We start from the raw sequence: 18,590 nt of genomic DNA, 5'->3' as shown, positions 1-18,590 counted from the left end.
TCTTCGTCCAAGTTGAAAATATTCAACTCAAGCGATAAATTCCCATGACACAAAGTAAAATCCCGCGAGTAATCTAGAGCGACCAACGCAATGCGATTGCACGCTTCGCGTTTTGTGTAAACCCACATTTAGGCATTTTTTCTGAATATAAAAAATCTAATGATCTTTACGTGTTGCCTCTAGTGCAGGGGTCTCCAACCTTTTTATGAGCAAGGGCTACCACAATGGATAAAACAATCTGGAGGGCTACTTTTTGATATAGTCTACTTAAAACTTTTTGTTTTACTTGTTTATTTTATTTTATTTGACTTGTTTATATGTTTTAGTATTGTTTAAAATTTTAACATACGTAAACCAAGCCAAGCTAATATAAAAAAATATGTAATGAATAAATAATACAGTTGAGACTATTAATAGAATGTGCTTTGGCGGGCACCTCACAGACTCTGTGCGGGCTACCTGGTGCCCGCGGGCACCACATTGGTGACCCCTGCTATAGAGTTTTAAAAGAGATCTCTGTAAACGTCCGCTTAAATTTGCCAACCTATCAAAGAAATCAAAAGCCAGTAAGTTAAATATGGACAGACTCATTTATTCAAGACCAAATGAACTGAGCTATGCAAATTCACATTAATCTTATGGCTCTATACTTTTACTGTGTCAATAAGCGTCAAAATGATTTTTAATTTGAAATTAGGAATTCCAGGACAAATATCTGACACCATTAATTCTCATTTAACCCTTATAGGTTGTTAGGGATGTTTTCATCCACTATGAGGTCTTAATTTGGCCACAACTTTCTGTGTGTTTCAGCAAAAATTATTTTTGATGACCATTCTTATTTTTACACATATTTTGGGAAAATGCTTTGAAATATTTCAAAAAGTCAACAATACACTGTGCAAATTTGCTACCCTTTCGTGTTGTTAGTGGATGAAAACATCCACTAAATTAAACTGCTGTAAAAAATTCTCATTTTTTGCTTAAATCTGTTAATCAACCTCAGTACTGATCAAAACTACCATTTTTTTTTTACAAAAAGTCCATGATTTTAACTGATTTTCAATATAAAACGTGATTGTGGGCTGATCTTGGGCATGTCAAAGATTGGTAAAAACATTGCCTTTAATGCATTTTTACTTTTTGTGCAGCATGAGATTTTATTTTTTTTCTTCCTTATTTATTGTTCGTGGCTGTTTTTGCCCCATTGACAAATTTTTTGATTGCAAAGCAATGACATCATATAATCATGCATTCTTGATTGTTGGTGGTTTTTCCTTTTGCAATTTTGCTCTAAATTAATCTACCCATATTTGACAGGAGACAAAAAAGGGAACAAATGAAGATAGGATACAGTAGATGCCCTTCATTTTCACCAGACAGAGATCTTAAGACGCATTCACACGATTGTGGCATTCAGATATCTGAAGCACCTGATAGATGCTCTTCCAGTGGCAGATCTGAGCACAGCTTTATTCCAGCTGCATCAATACAAATGTACACAACAGCCCGAAGTGTTATAAACATACAGCAGGATAACAATACTAGAAAGAGTCTGAGGGTGAACAATAAACAGATGTAACCGTGACCTTCAGAATCGGCCCAGAGGGACCTGACGAATGGAGAGTGTCACTTTGTTGTGACACATTCACAGTAAAACGTTAGCATTAAGATAAAGAAAGTCTTAAGACCTTTCCATCGTTTCTCTTCTTTGTCTCACTTCGTTTATTTTTGTAAATGCACAGCATAAAGAAGACTTGGCTGGAATCTGTTATTATTTCGCCCTCCATCTTTGTGGCCATTAGTGTAATGTGCAGGTTCATGATGGCTCTCAGAGTTTTAAGTGCTTTTGCATAATGCATATTTGAATATTCAGTAGGTGTTCGATTCAAGCCTTTTACATAAGACATGACATCAAAGCTCATCCATCACATATCACATAATGATTCTGTTTTGTGTGCATTACAGTTAGAGAAATCGTAAGAAACAGTGTGGTCATGCACATATGTGGATGTTGTAAAGTTTAATACATACTTATGTTTTAAAAAACAGTATCTTGCCAATATCAAACTTACTGGGTTGTTGGTTACCTCATAGATTTTTACTCAAGAACATTTTGAATGTTACCAATTGGAGAAATCCAGAAGAGCTCATAAAACATCAAAACTTCATTGATCTTCATGAATGAGTCCTTTGTACAATGAATAAATACTGCAACTTTAGATCTCATAACCTCTAATAAAAATAAATGTTGTTAAAACTCGAAAGAATAACTTCAGTCCCTTTAAAGATACAATATGTAAAATGCGCCGAAAGATGGCGCCAGATCAAACAAAAACAATGATGTTGTTTACTTACGCTCTGAAGCAGCGTGGAATTATGGGATTTGTAGTCTTTAACTTTAGCCATATCAGACGAGAACGAGAAATCACGTTGATGGATAAGGTAATCAAGTCTTATAAATGTTGCGTTTGATGACATCGTTTATTTCATTATGTAAGTTTATATGTGATGTTCAAAACGAAATTGTTAGTCATATTGATATTACAGTATTAGTCCAAATTCGATGGTAAACACAGCTCAGAATTAAGTTTTCAACTTACAATCTACAATGATTTTTCACATAATGTATTGACAGTACAAATCTTATTGTGAAGTGTCTTAAAATGACCATTTATATTGCTGTACAATACCTTTTGATGTGCATATCGTCCGCGGGAAGACGCGCTGATTACACTAATGTTGTGATCAATATAATAGCATACGTTTTTTGAAGGGTTACGAATCAAAACAACTCACCCATCGCGTAAAACACAAGCAGGATCAGAATCTCGGTCTAGTTAAATGTTGTCGTGAAGCTCTCTCTATCCAGATAATGCAACACCAAATTGATCCTCCCTCGTTTTGTTCCAAACTTTTCTTGGGTCGTTTGGTTGGCCCGTACGCTTACAGGAGCTGACACAACCAGCGGCAGACGGTACAGAGATATCCATAAGTCCATAAGCAAGCGCATAGTTCCGCATTTGTCCACGACACTGGCTGCGTCCGAAACCTCAAGACTGTGAGGACTTGTGGCCTTGCTCCCTCATGAGGACATGACTTCGGCCTCGGAGGCCTGAAGGCCGCTCAGAGAAAGGCTTTCCGACGCACTTCAAAGGCAGCGTGTTTGAAATATAAACAGAGAGCGCCTTTGTGATAACTAATCACATATTTGAAAACTACAATACTAATTTCTCGCTAGAAATGAAATTAAAATGCTTAAAAAGTGAAAATATACGTTTATTTTCACTAAATTTGTGCTCCAGCCGCTTCCTTGGCCGCCATTTTATTTTTTTGAGCTCGACCACTGTTCTCATGTGGGTTACGTCAGTAAAGGCGGTGACAAAGGGTCACATGGATATTAACGTCATTGACAGGAGACTGCACTGCCCCGTGTCAATGTTTTGAATGGAAATTTTCTCACGATTTACAAGTAGTTGAAAACATTACAGATATTGATAGTAATCAGCTGGACAAAATATATAACACTGGCCTAGTGGTTTTTGGAGATTTTACTGCAAATATCTTACAAATTGCACCTTTAATACAATTAAACATACTTAGAAAAGAAATTAATTGCTCATGGCAATTTGTAAGAATTTTACGAGGTGACTAATTCGTATTAATTCGTACAACCACATTCCTAAATTTTTGTACGATTTGCCTTGACCCCTGTGACGTTAGGGTCTCTTTATTGTTTTTTTTATGAAAATGATATGTTTTTGCACGATTAATTTTTGTATGAATTATCCATCTCGTAAAATATGTTCGAATTCTCGTAAGATCAGGCTTGGTCTTACACTGATTACGCTAAATAAACTGATAATGTGTAAGGTCACGTAATGCGCAAAACATTTTTCGTTTATCGGGGAAAGGTCATAAACAGCTAAAGCAAAATCTGATTGGCGCATATAGATTTCTGTCTATTAACCCAATTTTGCGTAAACACCTTTTAATTTTTGTTTAAGTGCGTTTGTCTTTGTATGTAAAAGATATATGTCACAAACATAAAGTAACGCAAAACAGTCTGCTCTTGACTCGCTCAGTTAATTGTAAAAGTGCGAAATTAAGAACTTATGTTACATTTACAGGACGCAGACATGAAAAGAGATCCAACGGTTTATTTTTTGACAGATTTCCTGCAGGCTTTTTGAATGATGGATTATAGGCTGTGATGTCACTGCCTGTGAGAAACCTGACAAATCTACAAATAATGTCTAAAGTTGTTTTCTAATGCATGTATTGATTTGCATGTAAATAAATGAAAATAAGGTTTTGTTCACTTCACTGCTAATGCAACTAGCAAAGTTCTTCTTTTTCCACAAAAAAATAAATGTATGGGCCACTACAATTTCATCATTTTATCTTTGCAAGGCAGGTGAAATTAGACCATGCCTTACTCCCAGTTATAATGGTTGTCTCGCCCCTGACCAGAAAGCTAACAATAAATGTGTCAGGTTGAAATGTTAAATGGCTGCAAAAACATGTGCATAGTACCTAACACCCAACATATCCGTCTGAAAGTTCCTAACATAATAGACGGTTTCAGCATCTTGCCCAAAGTTAACTTCGGGTTTGTATGTGTTTATCTGTCTGGCTAGTGGCTAAACTAACCTTTGAAACAAATACCTTGTCGAAAAGAAAATGTTTCCTAAGACCGAGGGGAGACGGTGAGCATAGTTCACTGCTGTGAAGAGAGGTTTGGCAGCAGGGCAAGAATTCAAGGATCTGTAGCTAGCATTGTATACATTAATTTTACAGTAATGTGAGCTCGGTGTAGTAGGTGACTCTAAAAGGACTCTGTTGTTATTGATACTATGTGGAGTTCTACCGGAAGTTAAGTTTGGTCTCCAAAAGCGTTCAGTTTTAACTTGCATTAAACGACAAACACATTCTCATGGACGTATTTCATTATTTGCAGTGTTGGGGTTAGTTACTCAAAAAAGTAATATATTACTTATTACATATTACTCTCAAAAATAGTAATGCCTTACTTTACTTTATTACTCCCTGGAGCAAGTAACTAGTTATATTACTAGTTATATTACTAGTTATATTACTAGTTACATTTTTTTTCTGGACAAGAATGTTTATTTGGGCAAGCCACGGCCAAGAAAACATCCAAACACAAAACTCCCAAATCAATAAAAAGTTACAATTTTATTAGATTAAATTTGATAACAATTTACTCATTCAAAATACAGGGATGACAACAGGTTGCAATTATTTTTAGATGGACACCTTTAAATGGACAGCTGATGAAATAATGACGGTTCACAATAAATTATTTCCTGATTAAGACTTCCAAGAGTTCTGTATTCTTAGCAGGGGGATACCATGATGTTAGTGCACATTATTTACCCACCCACTATACACAGCAATGCACAGCAAATTTATCCAACACCCAAACATATAAATTTAACACCGCAAAGTAATAAATACACAATCAATTCAATAAATATCATTAATATCACTCAAGCTAAAGACACAGCCTTCGTCAATTACTGTAAAATTGATATACAAAATTGAAATGAGCGCCGGGAGACCGTGGCATAACCTCACATTCATCAAGGTCTCCACGGCGAGAAAACCCACCATAAATACACCACATTTTAATACAACATAAAAATTACTGCTGGCTTCCTTACCCGCTACCGGACGTGGGGCACAGCGTTCGGAGAAAAATTAAAGAGTGTGCACTTCACCGTCAAGTTATTTTCCTTCCGTTGAACATAATAAAATAATGACTGAATCTCCTCCCGTCGAAACTAGCGAACCTTCCTCTGAAAAAAAGCTTGCCGTTGTTGACGCTTCCATTTTCCCGATCTGTCTTTGAGTGTGCCGCTCTGCTGCCGGCTGCCGGGTGTCGACCAATCGTGATGGTAAATGATACCTTGTGCCAAACTTGGACCAATCACTGTTCCATTCACGCCCTCCTCCACTTCCCTTTTGTTCTCTGTGTTGTGTGCCTTTGTGTGATGAAGGTGCTACTGGAGAATGTAACGCAAGTAACTAGCTCGGGAAAACTGTAATAATATTACCATTTTCAGACGGGTAATGCGTTACATTACTAGATACTGAAAAAAGTAATATTATTACAGTAACGCGTTACTTTGTAACGCGTTACACCCAACACTGATTATTTGGTGCCGTGATGAAGACAGAAATACTTTAACAGTGCCTTTCAGGGTTTTATACGCTCAGGGAAAACTTCTTAGTGTCAAAATAAATTTGGTGCATGACTAAAACACTCATGCACTTCAGTTAGTGCAGTATAGATGCAATTAAAACATTTTCATGGATTAAAAACACCACCTGTTTTATACTTGCTGTGAATGTGAGCTAATCACATATTGTTTATCGATGAATTGTGTTTACCTGAGGTAAAGTATAGTCGCAAAATTGCCAAAATCCCATTATATGGGTAATTGTGCTCAGTGAGACTGCAGTATAATCTAATTATATCTTCTTCTTCTTCATTCTTTTATTCATTCAGGTGAATGTGTGCAAAACAGAGACTGCCCCCTGAAGCGGTTCACCCAGTCCGGTTCTGTCCTCTCAGGGGATGGCCCGGGTCGAGGATGGACACACAGAGGATTATGACAGGTGCAGTCTGATAATACTCATGTCATGTCAAATAAAAACATTGGGTAATATCAAAACACAATGGGTGCCTCTTCTTAAATATGACAATGTCCTGGCATTCATTGTATTAACACTAACGATGTGTTTTCTTGTATTGTAGCTCTGTGATGGTAGAAGATGGTCAGGATGGTATGGACATTAGTAGCCTGACTCCTGGCTCAACACGACAGGTCTGCATTCAACGGCATCCCAACCACGGCTTTGGTTTCATCGCAGGCAGTGAACGGCCTGTCGTCGTACGCTCTGTCACTGCGGGTAGGACATGTGTCTGTCAGGAACATTCAGCCAGATGTCTGTTGTCTATTGGATCATATGTCAAACTCTCAGGGGTGCTAGCCAATCAGCGTCATCCCTTGAAAAATTTACTGTCCTCTTTAGATTTTTTTTATTTTATTAAAAACTCTGATATTGAAAGTGACATATGGTGGCCTAGTAAAATACATCCACAATACAACAACCATACAATTTAGTATTGTTGCAAAGAAACTTTACGACAAATACATATTAGTACAAGCACTACAGACATATTAAAATTTTTTATGATATATGAATCAATAACAAAACGAGTTAAAAACTTATTTATAAATAATCTTTTGAAAATGGATGTAATGCATATTTCTGAGTAAGGAACAATGTGTTTAAAAATAAACATTTCAGTACATTTTAATTTTAATTTTTTCACAAAAATTTTGTTATTTCACTTAAAAAATATCAGGTGGTACAACCAATCATTGTCTATTTGCCAGATTTTGTGTAAAACAAATTAATGTTTTTTATTTCCTAGTGAAATTATAGCAGTTGCACCCTTTGACTTTCTGGTTGCACCACCTGACCTCTGCAATGAATTTACACTTAACAAAATTCTACTTCTGATATAAGCTTTTGCTTGTGATATCAAATGTATAAATATGCATTTTTAAGTACAATTAAAATGTGTTTTTAGCATTTTTTTTCTAGTTTTACTTGACACAAAAGTGTACCAGTATACCCAATACGTTAAAATTGATATTTTTTAGTATTTAAGAGTATTAAGAGAAATCTTTTCATTCAGCCAGAAAGACCACATGGGGTTTACTGGATGATGTGATATCATGTTTGATGTTTATACTCAAAGCCCATGATTGCGTCCAAATTATTGGTCAAAAGATTTTCATTTATCCTAACATCCCATCAACTACTGATATTCATTTATAAGAAAGGTTTTGAACATAAAATAATGCCAAAGTATCTTATTTTGAATTCTAATAATTTAAGCACAATTTTTAACAGTAATCTTAAATTGCTCATTTGTACGGACAGTTGTCCCATCTACTGTACACCTATTTTACCAGTACAAAAAGTACATGTCATGCAGTGGCATAGCCGGCATCTTAAAAGTGAGGGGGACAGGGGACATGGTTGTCAATAAAAGTATATACAAGTGGCTGTATATACAAGTATATAATTTATATATAGAAATACAGTACATAAAATGACGAGTGCAGTTTCAATTGTCACACCATCACAAATACAGTAGGTAGTACGCTGAATATGCGTTTCTCATGTACAGCTTTTCAAACACTCTTTTTAAAGGATTTCTTCACTTTCATCAATAAATCCAAGATGTTGATGTCTTTCTTTGTTCAATAGAGAAGAAATTAAGTTTTTTTTTTTTTTTTTTTGGGGAAAACATTCCAGGATTTTTCTTCATATAGTGGACTTTAGTGGACCTCAACCGTTTCAATGCAGCTTGAAATGGCTCTAAACGATCATAACCGAGGCATAAGGGTCTTATCTGGCAAACGATTGCCATTTTCGGCAAGAAAAATAAAAAATATGCACTTTTAAACCACAACTTCTCGCCTTGCACTATAGCCGTGTGGTGCGCCAGCGCGACATTACGTATATTCATAATCACCTAGAAAGGTCATGCGTTACATATGTGAAACGCACACTTGGAATGTTTTCCTCAAAAAAACTGAATTTCTTCTTGACTGAAACATCTTGGATGTCATGGGGATGAGGAAATGATCGGAATAATTTTTAATGAAAGTGGAGTAATCCTTTAAGCACATGAAGTGTTTCTTGATGTAAGCACTACCGTATTTTCCGGACTACAAGCGCACCGGAGTATAAGCCGCATCATTCAAAAATGCGTCATTAAGACAAAATAACATATATAAGTCACTATAATGGACTATATGTCGTGTTTATTAAAAACAAAATCACAAAATCCAAGCTGAAGAACAGACATTTAATCTGGAAAGGCGAGTTATTCAACAATAGCAGACAGAACAGCAGGCTGAATAGATGTCTGTACGTTAAAGTAATATTATCAGTTATTTAAACGATAAATCATAGCATACACAACTTACCTGGAAGGTTGAATAGTCTAAATTAACGAACAAGCCAACTAGCGTGAAGTTCGCATACTCGTCATTCCACATTACTGAATCCATTGAGTTACATAAATACAGAAATGCTACTTCTGTATTTATGTAATTCAATAGATTCAGTGATGTGGAATGACGAGTATGCGAACTTCACGCTAGTTGGCTTGTTCTGTTAATTTAGACTATGGTGGACTCACGCGGCTGTAGACGGTAATGTTGTCTCTTGCTTCATAAATGTCAAAATGAATTCATACTGACTTACAAGGCGCACCTGACTATAAGACGCAGCACCAGCCAAGTTATGAAAAAAAAACGCAGCTTATAGACTGAAAAATATGGTACTGTGAAAGTTTACTCCACTAATGGAAAAATAAAAATTAGTTGCTTGTGATATCTCAGTAACAAACCAAAGAACATGACTCGGAATGGTGGTGGTAAGTTGAGAAACTGTGTGTGACAAAATCATCTTTATATTAAAGTGGGGTGAAACATGTCCCCCACTTCCCCTATGTATTCTATGCATATGATGTCATATCATTGAACCACATACGTACACAATACTGGTACAAATACATTAGCAACACTAATTGTAAAAATTATTGACTGTAGGATTGTTATTGTAATGTTAAATTCAGAGTGCTATATGAAATGTGATAAACTGAGATATCTTTGTCATCTCAAAACATTTGGAAAGACTAAGGAAGCAAAAGACAATGTCAAGAGCATTTAATCCAATCAAATGTCAGCCCCTGAGAACAACACAAGTTTCTGACATGTCTCCTCTGTAGACGGACCATCGATTGGCAAGCTTTTCCCCGGAGATCACATCCTAGCCATCAACCAGGAACTCGTGAGCGACGCACCCCGGGAGAAAGTCATAGACCTTGTAAGGTAACACCCTTTACTGTCACCAGAGGGGAAGGGCCTTGTCAGGACGCATGACTTGCTTTGCTTTATTTATTATGTCTCTATCAGATAAGAGAATTCATTTCAGATAAGACACTCTTTTAATATGCTGCAACTCAGTTCCCGAAATGTCTCTTTTTCTGCAGACGGTGCAAGGACTCAATTCTTCTCACTGTGCTGCAACCGCTACAGGTAGTTAAGGACATTTTGTCTTTTGCATTCAAGATTTGATCAGATTCGTTCCTTTATAGCACCCAACTTTGTTTCCAGAAATACATTGTGAAGAGCCAAAAATGCATTTGAAAGCTTTCTTGTGTGTATAAAATAGTCTTAACCTTTATTTCTCTTTCTCTTTGCTCCCTATACCCTTTTTGTTCCCTTAGTCACCTAAGTCTGCCTTCATAAGTGCAGCCAAGAAAGCTCGTCTTCGAACGAATCCCCCCAAAGTGCGCTTTTCTGAGCAAGTGTCCATCAGCGACCCAGACTCAGTATGTGCTGCTGCTTTTCGCTCACATCACACGTGTGCAAACACAGCTTCATGCTGCATATCATTCATTGGACACCATATGCTTAATACAATACAGCTGAAGTGAGCGGATTTCGAATGACTCGTAATTGCTAGATTTCGATCGTGAGGTTATTTATGACACTGTCTGTTCGTGATAATCTAATATTTGTTTCTAATAACATTTATAAAGGTAACGTGAATTAAGGAGTGTCTCCTGTATAGCATAGCTGTCATTTTAGAGTTTTGATATTTAAGTGCGACTCACTTCACATCACCAGCTAATCTCATTTCATCAGACTGCAGGTTTATTACTCATGAAGGCGATGCATTAATGTCTCTCTTGATGGTTTCTCCTGAAAGGAACAGTTCAAAGGAAAGTGAAAATTCATGATGTACTCCCGCTCATGCTGTCACAGGTGTGACTTTCTTAAGCTTAACACAGAAAGAGTTTTAATAAATAATATTCTGGCTTTAGCTTTGTAATGCCATTGAATGATGGTCAACGTTTTGAAGCTGTAAAAAGCACACGAGCAATTCCAGCATTATGGATGTGACATTTGCAGTCAAAACGTGAAATATAAATTCTCAGATAATGCATTAATTACCAATATACTTAACCATCTGTTTATATTTTCCTAAACTCCAGGCCAGACATCAGAAATTCGGTTTATAGACATCAGCAACAACATGAATAGATGGCTTTTGTGGACCAAATTTAACTTCCAGTAGACCTTTGCAGTTGTTTTATTTCTGATAACAAGCAAAATATGTGTAAATAACCTTCATTCAGATACCATATCTTAACGTATGAACTACTACAATAAGCTAACTTTACTGTGTAAAATTAGCTACAGGTTATTGAAGTCTTGTCTTGATGCCAAGTCCACACAGCAGTGATCCATGCTCTCTGTCTCTCCTCGTCTTTAGGAAACATAAACATTATCCTTTCCACAAGGTATTTGTTCCAGAGGTCAGTTTAGCCACTATCCAGAATGATAAACACATACAGACAGCAAGTTACAGTAACTGTGGGCCAGCAGCGTAACTGCTGCAATGCCCGTGGATCTAATCAGAGCCAGCGCCAGACCATAACTAACAGGGGGGCACGCAATTAGCAACAATAACTTGCAAAAACAAGGCATTAAAACAACAAATACAGTGCAAGCACAAACTCATACAACTGGTACCGACTGTCAGCTCATTTCCCGTATAAAGTGCAGAATATCACAAACTCTGCGCAAAAGTTAAACTATCCGCTGCGCTCGCGCTTTGCTCGATGCAACAACAAACCGCCCTCGCGTGGTGCAAGCCATTGAAATGAATGGGTTTCATAGCGCAGCGCACACCACATCCTAAAAGCCGCTTAACCATAATCACGTCGTTATGCTGTTAACGGTCTATAGCCACACTTCTCATATAAGCTTACGTAATTTAAACAACGCTAACTTACCTTTAAAATAGCTAAAGCCGGCGTGTATGAACATTAAACTTCCTTAAAACAGTGTCCTGTAGATTTGTAAATTCCACCTCGACCTCTTATCTCTGAGTTTGAGCCAGTCAGTGTTTGCATGAAGTCAGATGAAGCAGGCGGTGCTGGTTCGTTCTAAATGTTCTAATATTCATATTTTACACGATCCATAAAATGCCGCGAAAAAACACGTTGGCTAGTATCAAGTCACAAATATGCTAAAGACGTAAATACGCATGAGACGACGCAATACAACCAATAAGAGAAACTGGTCTATTTTAATTAAAGAAAACATATATCAACTATATTTTCCTCATTTGATAACATTAAAAGGCATGAAACATTCAGTGTTGAATTTATTTGAATCATTCTTGATATATATTAAATTAATAAAAAAAACTGTGTTGGGGCACAACAACCTGTTTGGGGGGGGCAAGGCCCGCGAATGCCCCCCCTTGACGCCGGCCCTGGATCTAATGAAACCATCTATACTATAAGTTTTCTATTTTAGATGAGGGAAACATTGATGCGTTATGGATGTGAAAAAAATTTGGGAGACTGCTTTGTAGGAATTCTGTAAATTAACTCTTTCCATGCCCAGTGACAAGTTATCTTGTTAATGTTTTCCGCTCTTATCCAACGTATACAACACAGAAACATCCATTGATTTAAAACAGAAAAAACTCTGTATGTTTTGATCATCGCTCTGAATCTGATCTTTAACATAAGCCCTTTACAAAAATGCAATTATTTCAGCATTTGGCTCAAAATTTGGTATTTTTGAAGAAACCTACCCACATTTAAGATGTAATAAAAAGAGAACAAATGAAGATAGGATGAAACTTTTTTATTTGTTTGTTTGAAGAAGAGAGTCGGTTCTTTCGTTTGATTTATTGTATGTTCATTTAGAAAAGAACATTTTCTGGAAGGCATAAAACTTTTTTGAAAATCATAAAAAATGCTAGCACTGGCTGAAGCAATAAGAAGCAATAATACCCAAGAAATGCAGAAGAGCCGCTCTTCAAAGAACATTTAATATTTATATTAATTTAAATTTGTATGCACAATGTTATGGACGATCTGCGGCCAATCCATCGGAGCATCTCTAGTTAAAACTTTACTTTTCATGATAAGGTTGACATTTGCTTGGAATTGCCAACATGCATTCTTCATTAATCCAGATTACTCTAGTGAGTTAAAATACAAGCAAAATTATATTTTGCTTGTTTAGCAATTGATAGGCTATGTTGTGTATCATTACTGCATTGCGTGTGTGTTTTCATGAACATGCAAATCAATGCAGTAAGTTGGCAGCACATCAATAACATAAAATCTCATTGATTCTTGTAGGTCTCGTGATGGAACACACAAAATTTGACAACTAGTCCTATGAACTTATCGTGCTGACTTGCTTGTTAACAGTAATTCACAACATATTGATTACTAAATAAGCTAAAAAATAAGAAATAAGCTAAAAAGAAAATTCTCTCACAAACTTAGCATTTTGCATCAGAAGTCGTTCTGTATATTTACCCACTGAAGTCATTTGGATTACTTGAACGATGAATGGATGCACTTTTTGAGCATCAAATGGTTGATCACCATTCAGTTGCATTACAATTTCAAGTCATTTGCACCTGGGATGGCATGGGGGTAAGTTTAAGAGATTTATTTTCAAGCTAACTTTCCCTTTCATCTAAACAGTGTGTGGTCTACTATTTTAAGAGCTAAAAAGTTTGTGCTTCGGTTATGATTTCATCTTCATCCATCATCTATGAACATGCGCATACACAAAAACACAAGCCTCGGAAATGACTTTGTTTGGCTTTGCTGGAATTAAAGGCATCTAGTGTTTGTCTGTCTGAAATTGCACATATGCCAGTCTGAAAGATATTGACAGATGTTTTATTTATGATCAACATGTGAGCTCTAGCTTGTTTGGTTGGTGGCGAGAAAGGTTCAGAATTTAGAACAGGCTGACTTGAAAACAAGCATTGCAACAACGACTAGGTTTCTGAATCAGATCAATTCATAGGTTTAAAAAAGGAGATCGCAACAGCGAGTGTTGCAAAAGTTCCCAGAATTACGCGGATGAACCAAAGTGTCAGTTTCCTTTTTACAGCAGCCAGTCTACTTTGGAGTAATTCAATAAGGTAGCCTCCCCACAAGCCTTAATGTTATTACTAGACATTCATTCATTCGTAGTCTTTCATTAGCACTACAACTGCCATCTCGTCTTGGTGAACATGGGTCGATAGCACCCATGTTAATGTCAATGTCCATGGATTATGTCCCATACAGTCTGATATCTGCCTTGCGAGCAAGGAAGAGTCGACACTACACCCTTGGGTGCTGGTCGCACCAATTTAATAAAGCGGACCGATGGGAGGGGTGTGCAGCTCTCCTGGAAGAAGAAACTTGCTGATCAGGCCTAGAGGGCCAAAATCGGTAAAGATCAAACCACCCTCACCTGAGCCTCCTCTAATCATGTCAATCCATCTTGTGTGATCAGCAGGGGCCAGCGCGGCTTTCTTCATTAAAACTCGCCTGTCAGCACAAGAGTGTATAAGCCGCTAGCTTTTATTAAAGGGTTTAGGCTTAAAGACAAATGCCAACGAGGGACTTATTATTCATATCACATCATCACGCTGCTTTGTTAACGTCCAGCTGATTGGGATTGTGCTGAACGTATGAAAGTGAAAGTGAGAGTTAGTCGACCTGCTCGCATCGCCGCCTGTCATCACATGATTTCCACTGACACGCCAAATTGATGCTTGCCTACTTATTTCCATTCTGTGTATGAATTGAAAAAGCACTTGGTGCAGATCTCCAGCAGTAGGCCGTATGCTGTGCCAAGATTACGCTGAATCATTTTATAGAAAATCGTGGGTCTACTGGACCTCAATCAATGTCACTGCTTGATTAAATAAAATCATTTTATTGATGACACTTAGTGCAAGATCTTTGGAGAGCTCAGAGAAACTACACCTTATGTCACCTAAAGTAACATGGAGAGGCACCTGGCTGGTACAAATCGATATGATGTTGAAATCAGGATTCTACGGAAAGTAAGCTCCTCTCATTCCCGATTCGATGGCAAGATGTTCGGGAGGAATTATATCCGCCCTATAATGATGCCTCGAATCATCCACTAAAGGGTGCACTAAGTAATATTTCCTCTTAAAAATAATGCTGCTTTTGACAAACATCCTTAAAAAAATTATATACAATGAAATTAGATAACTAACTAGAGTTGGCTACCATGTAGAGATCACATGTTCAGCCGTTAGTACTCACTTTATCTTGGTAACTCTTCCTGTAATAAGCACTTTTAGCTACATCAACTCAAATAAATAGTCAGTTAAGAAACCATTAAATTGTTGTGTAGGTTGTTTAGGAAGATTTACCGTGTAACCAACTCTAACGGTCCAACTTTTCATACCATTCATTATGCACACTTATGTATTAGATTCTCTCAAAAGAGGTGTCTTCAGTCTTCATTTTTTAAAGTTATGATGGTCTTGGCAAATATTAGTGTAAGGTAAGTGACTTTGTTCCCGGTTGTGATGGTGCCGTCAGTCCATGCCACGCTTGCTCACTAACTGAAAAGGACGGGAAATAAACCGAGCTTTAGGAATGTGTTAAGTGCAAAAGGTCCGCAAGTACTGAATGCAAGCATCAGAGCCTTGCATTAGATTTCTTGTGGAGTGTTTTTAGTTGGTTGAAGATTAGACACAGTAAAACATGAATTTGCATGGGTGAGAGTTTGTTGATGTGGACTGTGAACTTTAACTGGTTGTGCCCAGTAAGATACTAAATATCAAGAAGAAGAAGAAAGGGTCTGATACTGAACCGTGAGGCACCCCAGAGGTTAAGACATGTGGCTTAGTCAACCCCTCCAGGACACCTTAAAAGATCTGCCGTGTCATACAGGACTCATGCAAGAAAAGAGTAATCGCTGTGAGCCCAGATCAGAGAGGATGGAAAAGATTTGAAAGGCAGAAGATGATCTTGTAAGATGAACAAGTTGCATTTGTAGCCAGCCTCAGGGTTTTGGCAGTCTCAGTGAAATGTCCATGTTTGCAGAAAGATCAATCAGACGAGCGTAACATAAACAAAAGATTACTTAGTGCACCTTCAACTTCGTTGATTAAACATCTTCTACAAGACGGAGCTAAATGCGGGTCAATGCTTTTATCTAATTAAACATCTGATTTTAAACATAAATGGCTTTAAAATTAATGCAGAAAGAACAGCTATATGATCAATATTTAATTCTAATAATCTGGCTCCTTGGTTTCAGTCAAATTAAACTATCCATCGCTAGACAAACATTAGCCGTTTGTTTCAGACCTGATATGCTCTGACTTGCTAATTGCCTTGCTAATACAGTTTTCCATTCAGTAGAGTCCTTTCATGTGTTTCTACATTCTCTTTCTCTCCCTTAGAATCTATTCGATTTTCTGTATTGACCTTCAGAGTGTTTTCTTTCCTGAATATTCTATCCTAGCTTCACTGACTGCTTTTTTCTTCTCTCTCTCTCTCTCTCAGACCATGCTTAAAGACGACACACTGCTTCTGATACCAAATGTCTTGAAGGTGTTTTTGGAGAATGGACAGATCAAATCCTTTACGTTTGACAGCCGCACCACTGTTAGGGTGAGTGAAGTGAAAAACTCTCACCTGTTACTGGAAAACAATTATGGAAAATTCACGAGGAAGGAATTACACACACTGGTAACATTGATTATTTGTAAACGCTGTTTGATAATGCAAATCATATACCAGCATAAACACAGTCAAAAATCTCTGATGAATGCAATTAAATTAGCTTGCATTCATTCCTCGTCTTGCAGGAGAGCTGAATGGCATAAATTACCTCTGCGATCCTGAATCATCTCTTTAAAAAATATTTTTCATTCAAATCAAATCAGTTGATCACTCTTTGATAAATTACTGCCGTCAATATTATACAACTTTATTTACACCAGGCCAGTAGTGCTGGTTTTTGTAAATAAAGCACATTCTGTAATAGGGTTTGTTTGTATAAACCATTTAGCTAGTTAGTAGGCTAAATAAAACAAGGTTATATGACAAACTGGGCAATAAAGTGGCACAAAAGTTGAATAAATTTGCTCCCATGAGTTTCATTTTCAGCATTTTGCTACAGTGATTTTAAATTGCTCCTTTGGTCTGTAGTTTAAGCGTTTTTTTATTAAAGACTTTTACTTTCAGTAGAGTCAATTCCTTGAAACAACAATGCAATGAATTCCCTGTATTTAAAGTAAATCCAATCTTGTCTAACCAACAGTAAAATGAGAAAAAAAATCATGTGTATACTTCAAATATAGTAAAATGGCTTAGCAAAGTCATTAGGCAACATCACCCTGGACTGAAATAATCTGTTCCACCACAACTGTGTCTTAAGTACTAGTGTGAACAACTAGCAGTTTGTTAGGGCTAGTCAGTCTTACTTTTCAGATTTTTGTATATAACTGACTGACATATTTTTGCTGACTACTATTATCAGTCTTTAGTCAGTGACCTAACATGTCTGTAGCTATAAGATGATTTATTCTGCAAATGTAAATTTAATAGAAAATACAGTATAGTAATCAAATATTCAGATAAAATGTAACATTCTTAAACGAAAGATAAAACATACATGATATGGTGTATATGAACCTTAACCCAAAAACCTTTAGCTTCATCTACCAGATAATTGTATGCGTGCCTGTGAAAACCCAGCTGAAGTTTTCTACAAAAAATCATCCTACATAATATAAAGAACATTCTGTGAAAATATAAACTTGATATCTTTAATATACTGAGTAAGTTCATGGCAGCGATTCAAATCACAGTGAAATTAATGGTTGAAATCAAACTGTGATGCTCTTTATCTCTTGCTTAGATTTAAGACTTTAGTCTGGTTTTCACAGGCAGAGACATAATGATTACCATATTCTTCATTTGGGGGAATAGTTTGGGAAACTCCCCGGGGTAGAAGGGGTGAGAGCGAGCCTTGTATGTGTGTGAGTCCTCTAGCACAGTGGTTTTCAAACTGGGGGCCGCGAAATGGTGCCGGGGGCCCCGGTTTTATGACATTTTATGAAATACATTAATTTATCATGTAATTAAACCTAAAAAAAAATAAGGCTACTAACGAAAATAGCTACTTTTTTTGTATACTTTAATGTTTTTTTTATTAAAATGTTGAGTTTTAGAACAGTTTTTTGTCACAAATTTTCTTTGGGGGGCCGCGAAGGGATGCACCGTACACAAGGGGGGCCGCACGCTGAAAAAGTTTGGGAACCACTGCTCTAGCATACACGGTGATAGTTAGCAAAAAGTCGGCTAGCATTTGCTAACAGGAGAATGCTGTTTGGGTTTAGGGTTCGATTTCAGATTTGTTTAAGCAGGTTATTTAATATACAGGTTTCTCTATGTTTTTGTCTATATTTAAGCCATGGTCGCTTGGAGTTGGGGTTAGAGATGGGGTTTGGGTTAGGATGTCATTTTTATATGACAAAAAGTGGTTTTAACCCTAAACCCAAGCGACAAAAAAGTAATTTTCAGGACTAAATGTCTTCTTTAGGCATTGTTGGTGTTTAGTGTGACATCTCTTGGCACTAAACACATCTTGAGCTTTTTT

At 36.9% G+C, this 18,590-nt stretch overlaps 1 protein-coding gene across 6 annotated transcripts in view; it reads left to right on the top strand.

Moving 5' to 3' along the window:
* Positions 1 to 18,590, top strand: part of frmpd3 (FERM and PDZ domain containing 3) — a 193,763-nt gene that overhangs the window by 159,589 nt on the left and 15,584 nt on the right. For 4 of the 6 annotated variants that reach the window (XM_055178404.2, XM_055178399.2, XM_055178400.2 and 1 more), the window contains exons 3-8: positions 6,536 to 6,645; positions 6,785 to 6,939; positions 9,845 to 9,947; positions 10,109 to 10,154; positions 10,346 to 10,450; positions 16,490 to 16,597. In XM_055178404.2, coding sequence (XP_055034379.2) covers positions 6,605 to 6,645; positions 6,785 to 6,939; positions 9,845 to 9,947; positions 10,109 to 10,154; positions 10,346 to 10,450; positions 16,490 to 16,597 — 558 coding nt within the window. In that variant the 5' untranslated portion in view covers positions 6,536 to 6,604. Of the gene's footprint in view, positions 1 to 6,535; positions 6,646 to 6,784; positions 6,940 to 9,844; positions 9,948 to 10,108; positions 10,155 to 10,345; positions 10,451 to 14,239; positions 14,387 to 16,489; positions 16,598 to 18,590 lie in introns of those variants that run through there. The other 2 variants (XM_055178403.2, XM_055178402.2) reach the window with 2 other exon arrangements.

Source organism: Misgurnus anguillicaudatus, chromosome 16, assembly GCF_027580225.2.
Source record: "Misgurnus anguillicaudatus chromosome 16, ASM2758022v2, whole genome shotgun sequence".
In the NCBI taxonomy this organism is placed as follows: Eukaryota; Metazoa; Chordata; class Actinopteri; order Cypriniformes; family Cobitidae; genus Misgurnus; species Misgurnus anguillicaudatus.
The sequence above is the reverse complement of the archived record's forward strand: the minus strand, read 5'-3'. Positions and strand labels throughout refer to the sequence as shown.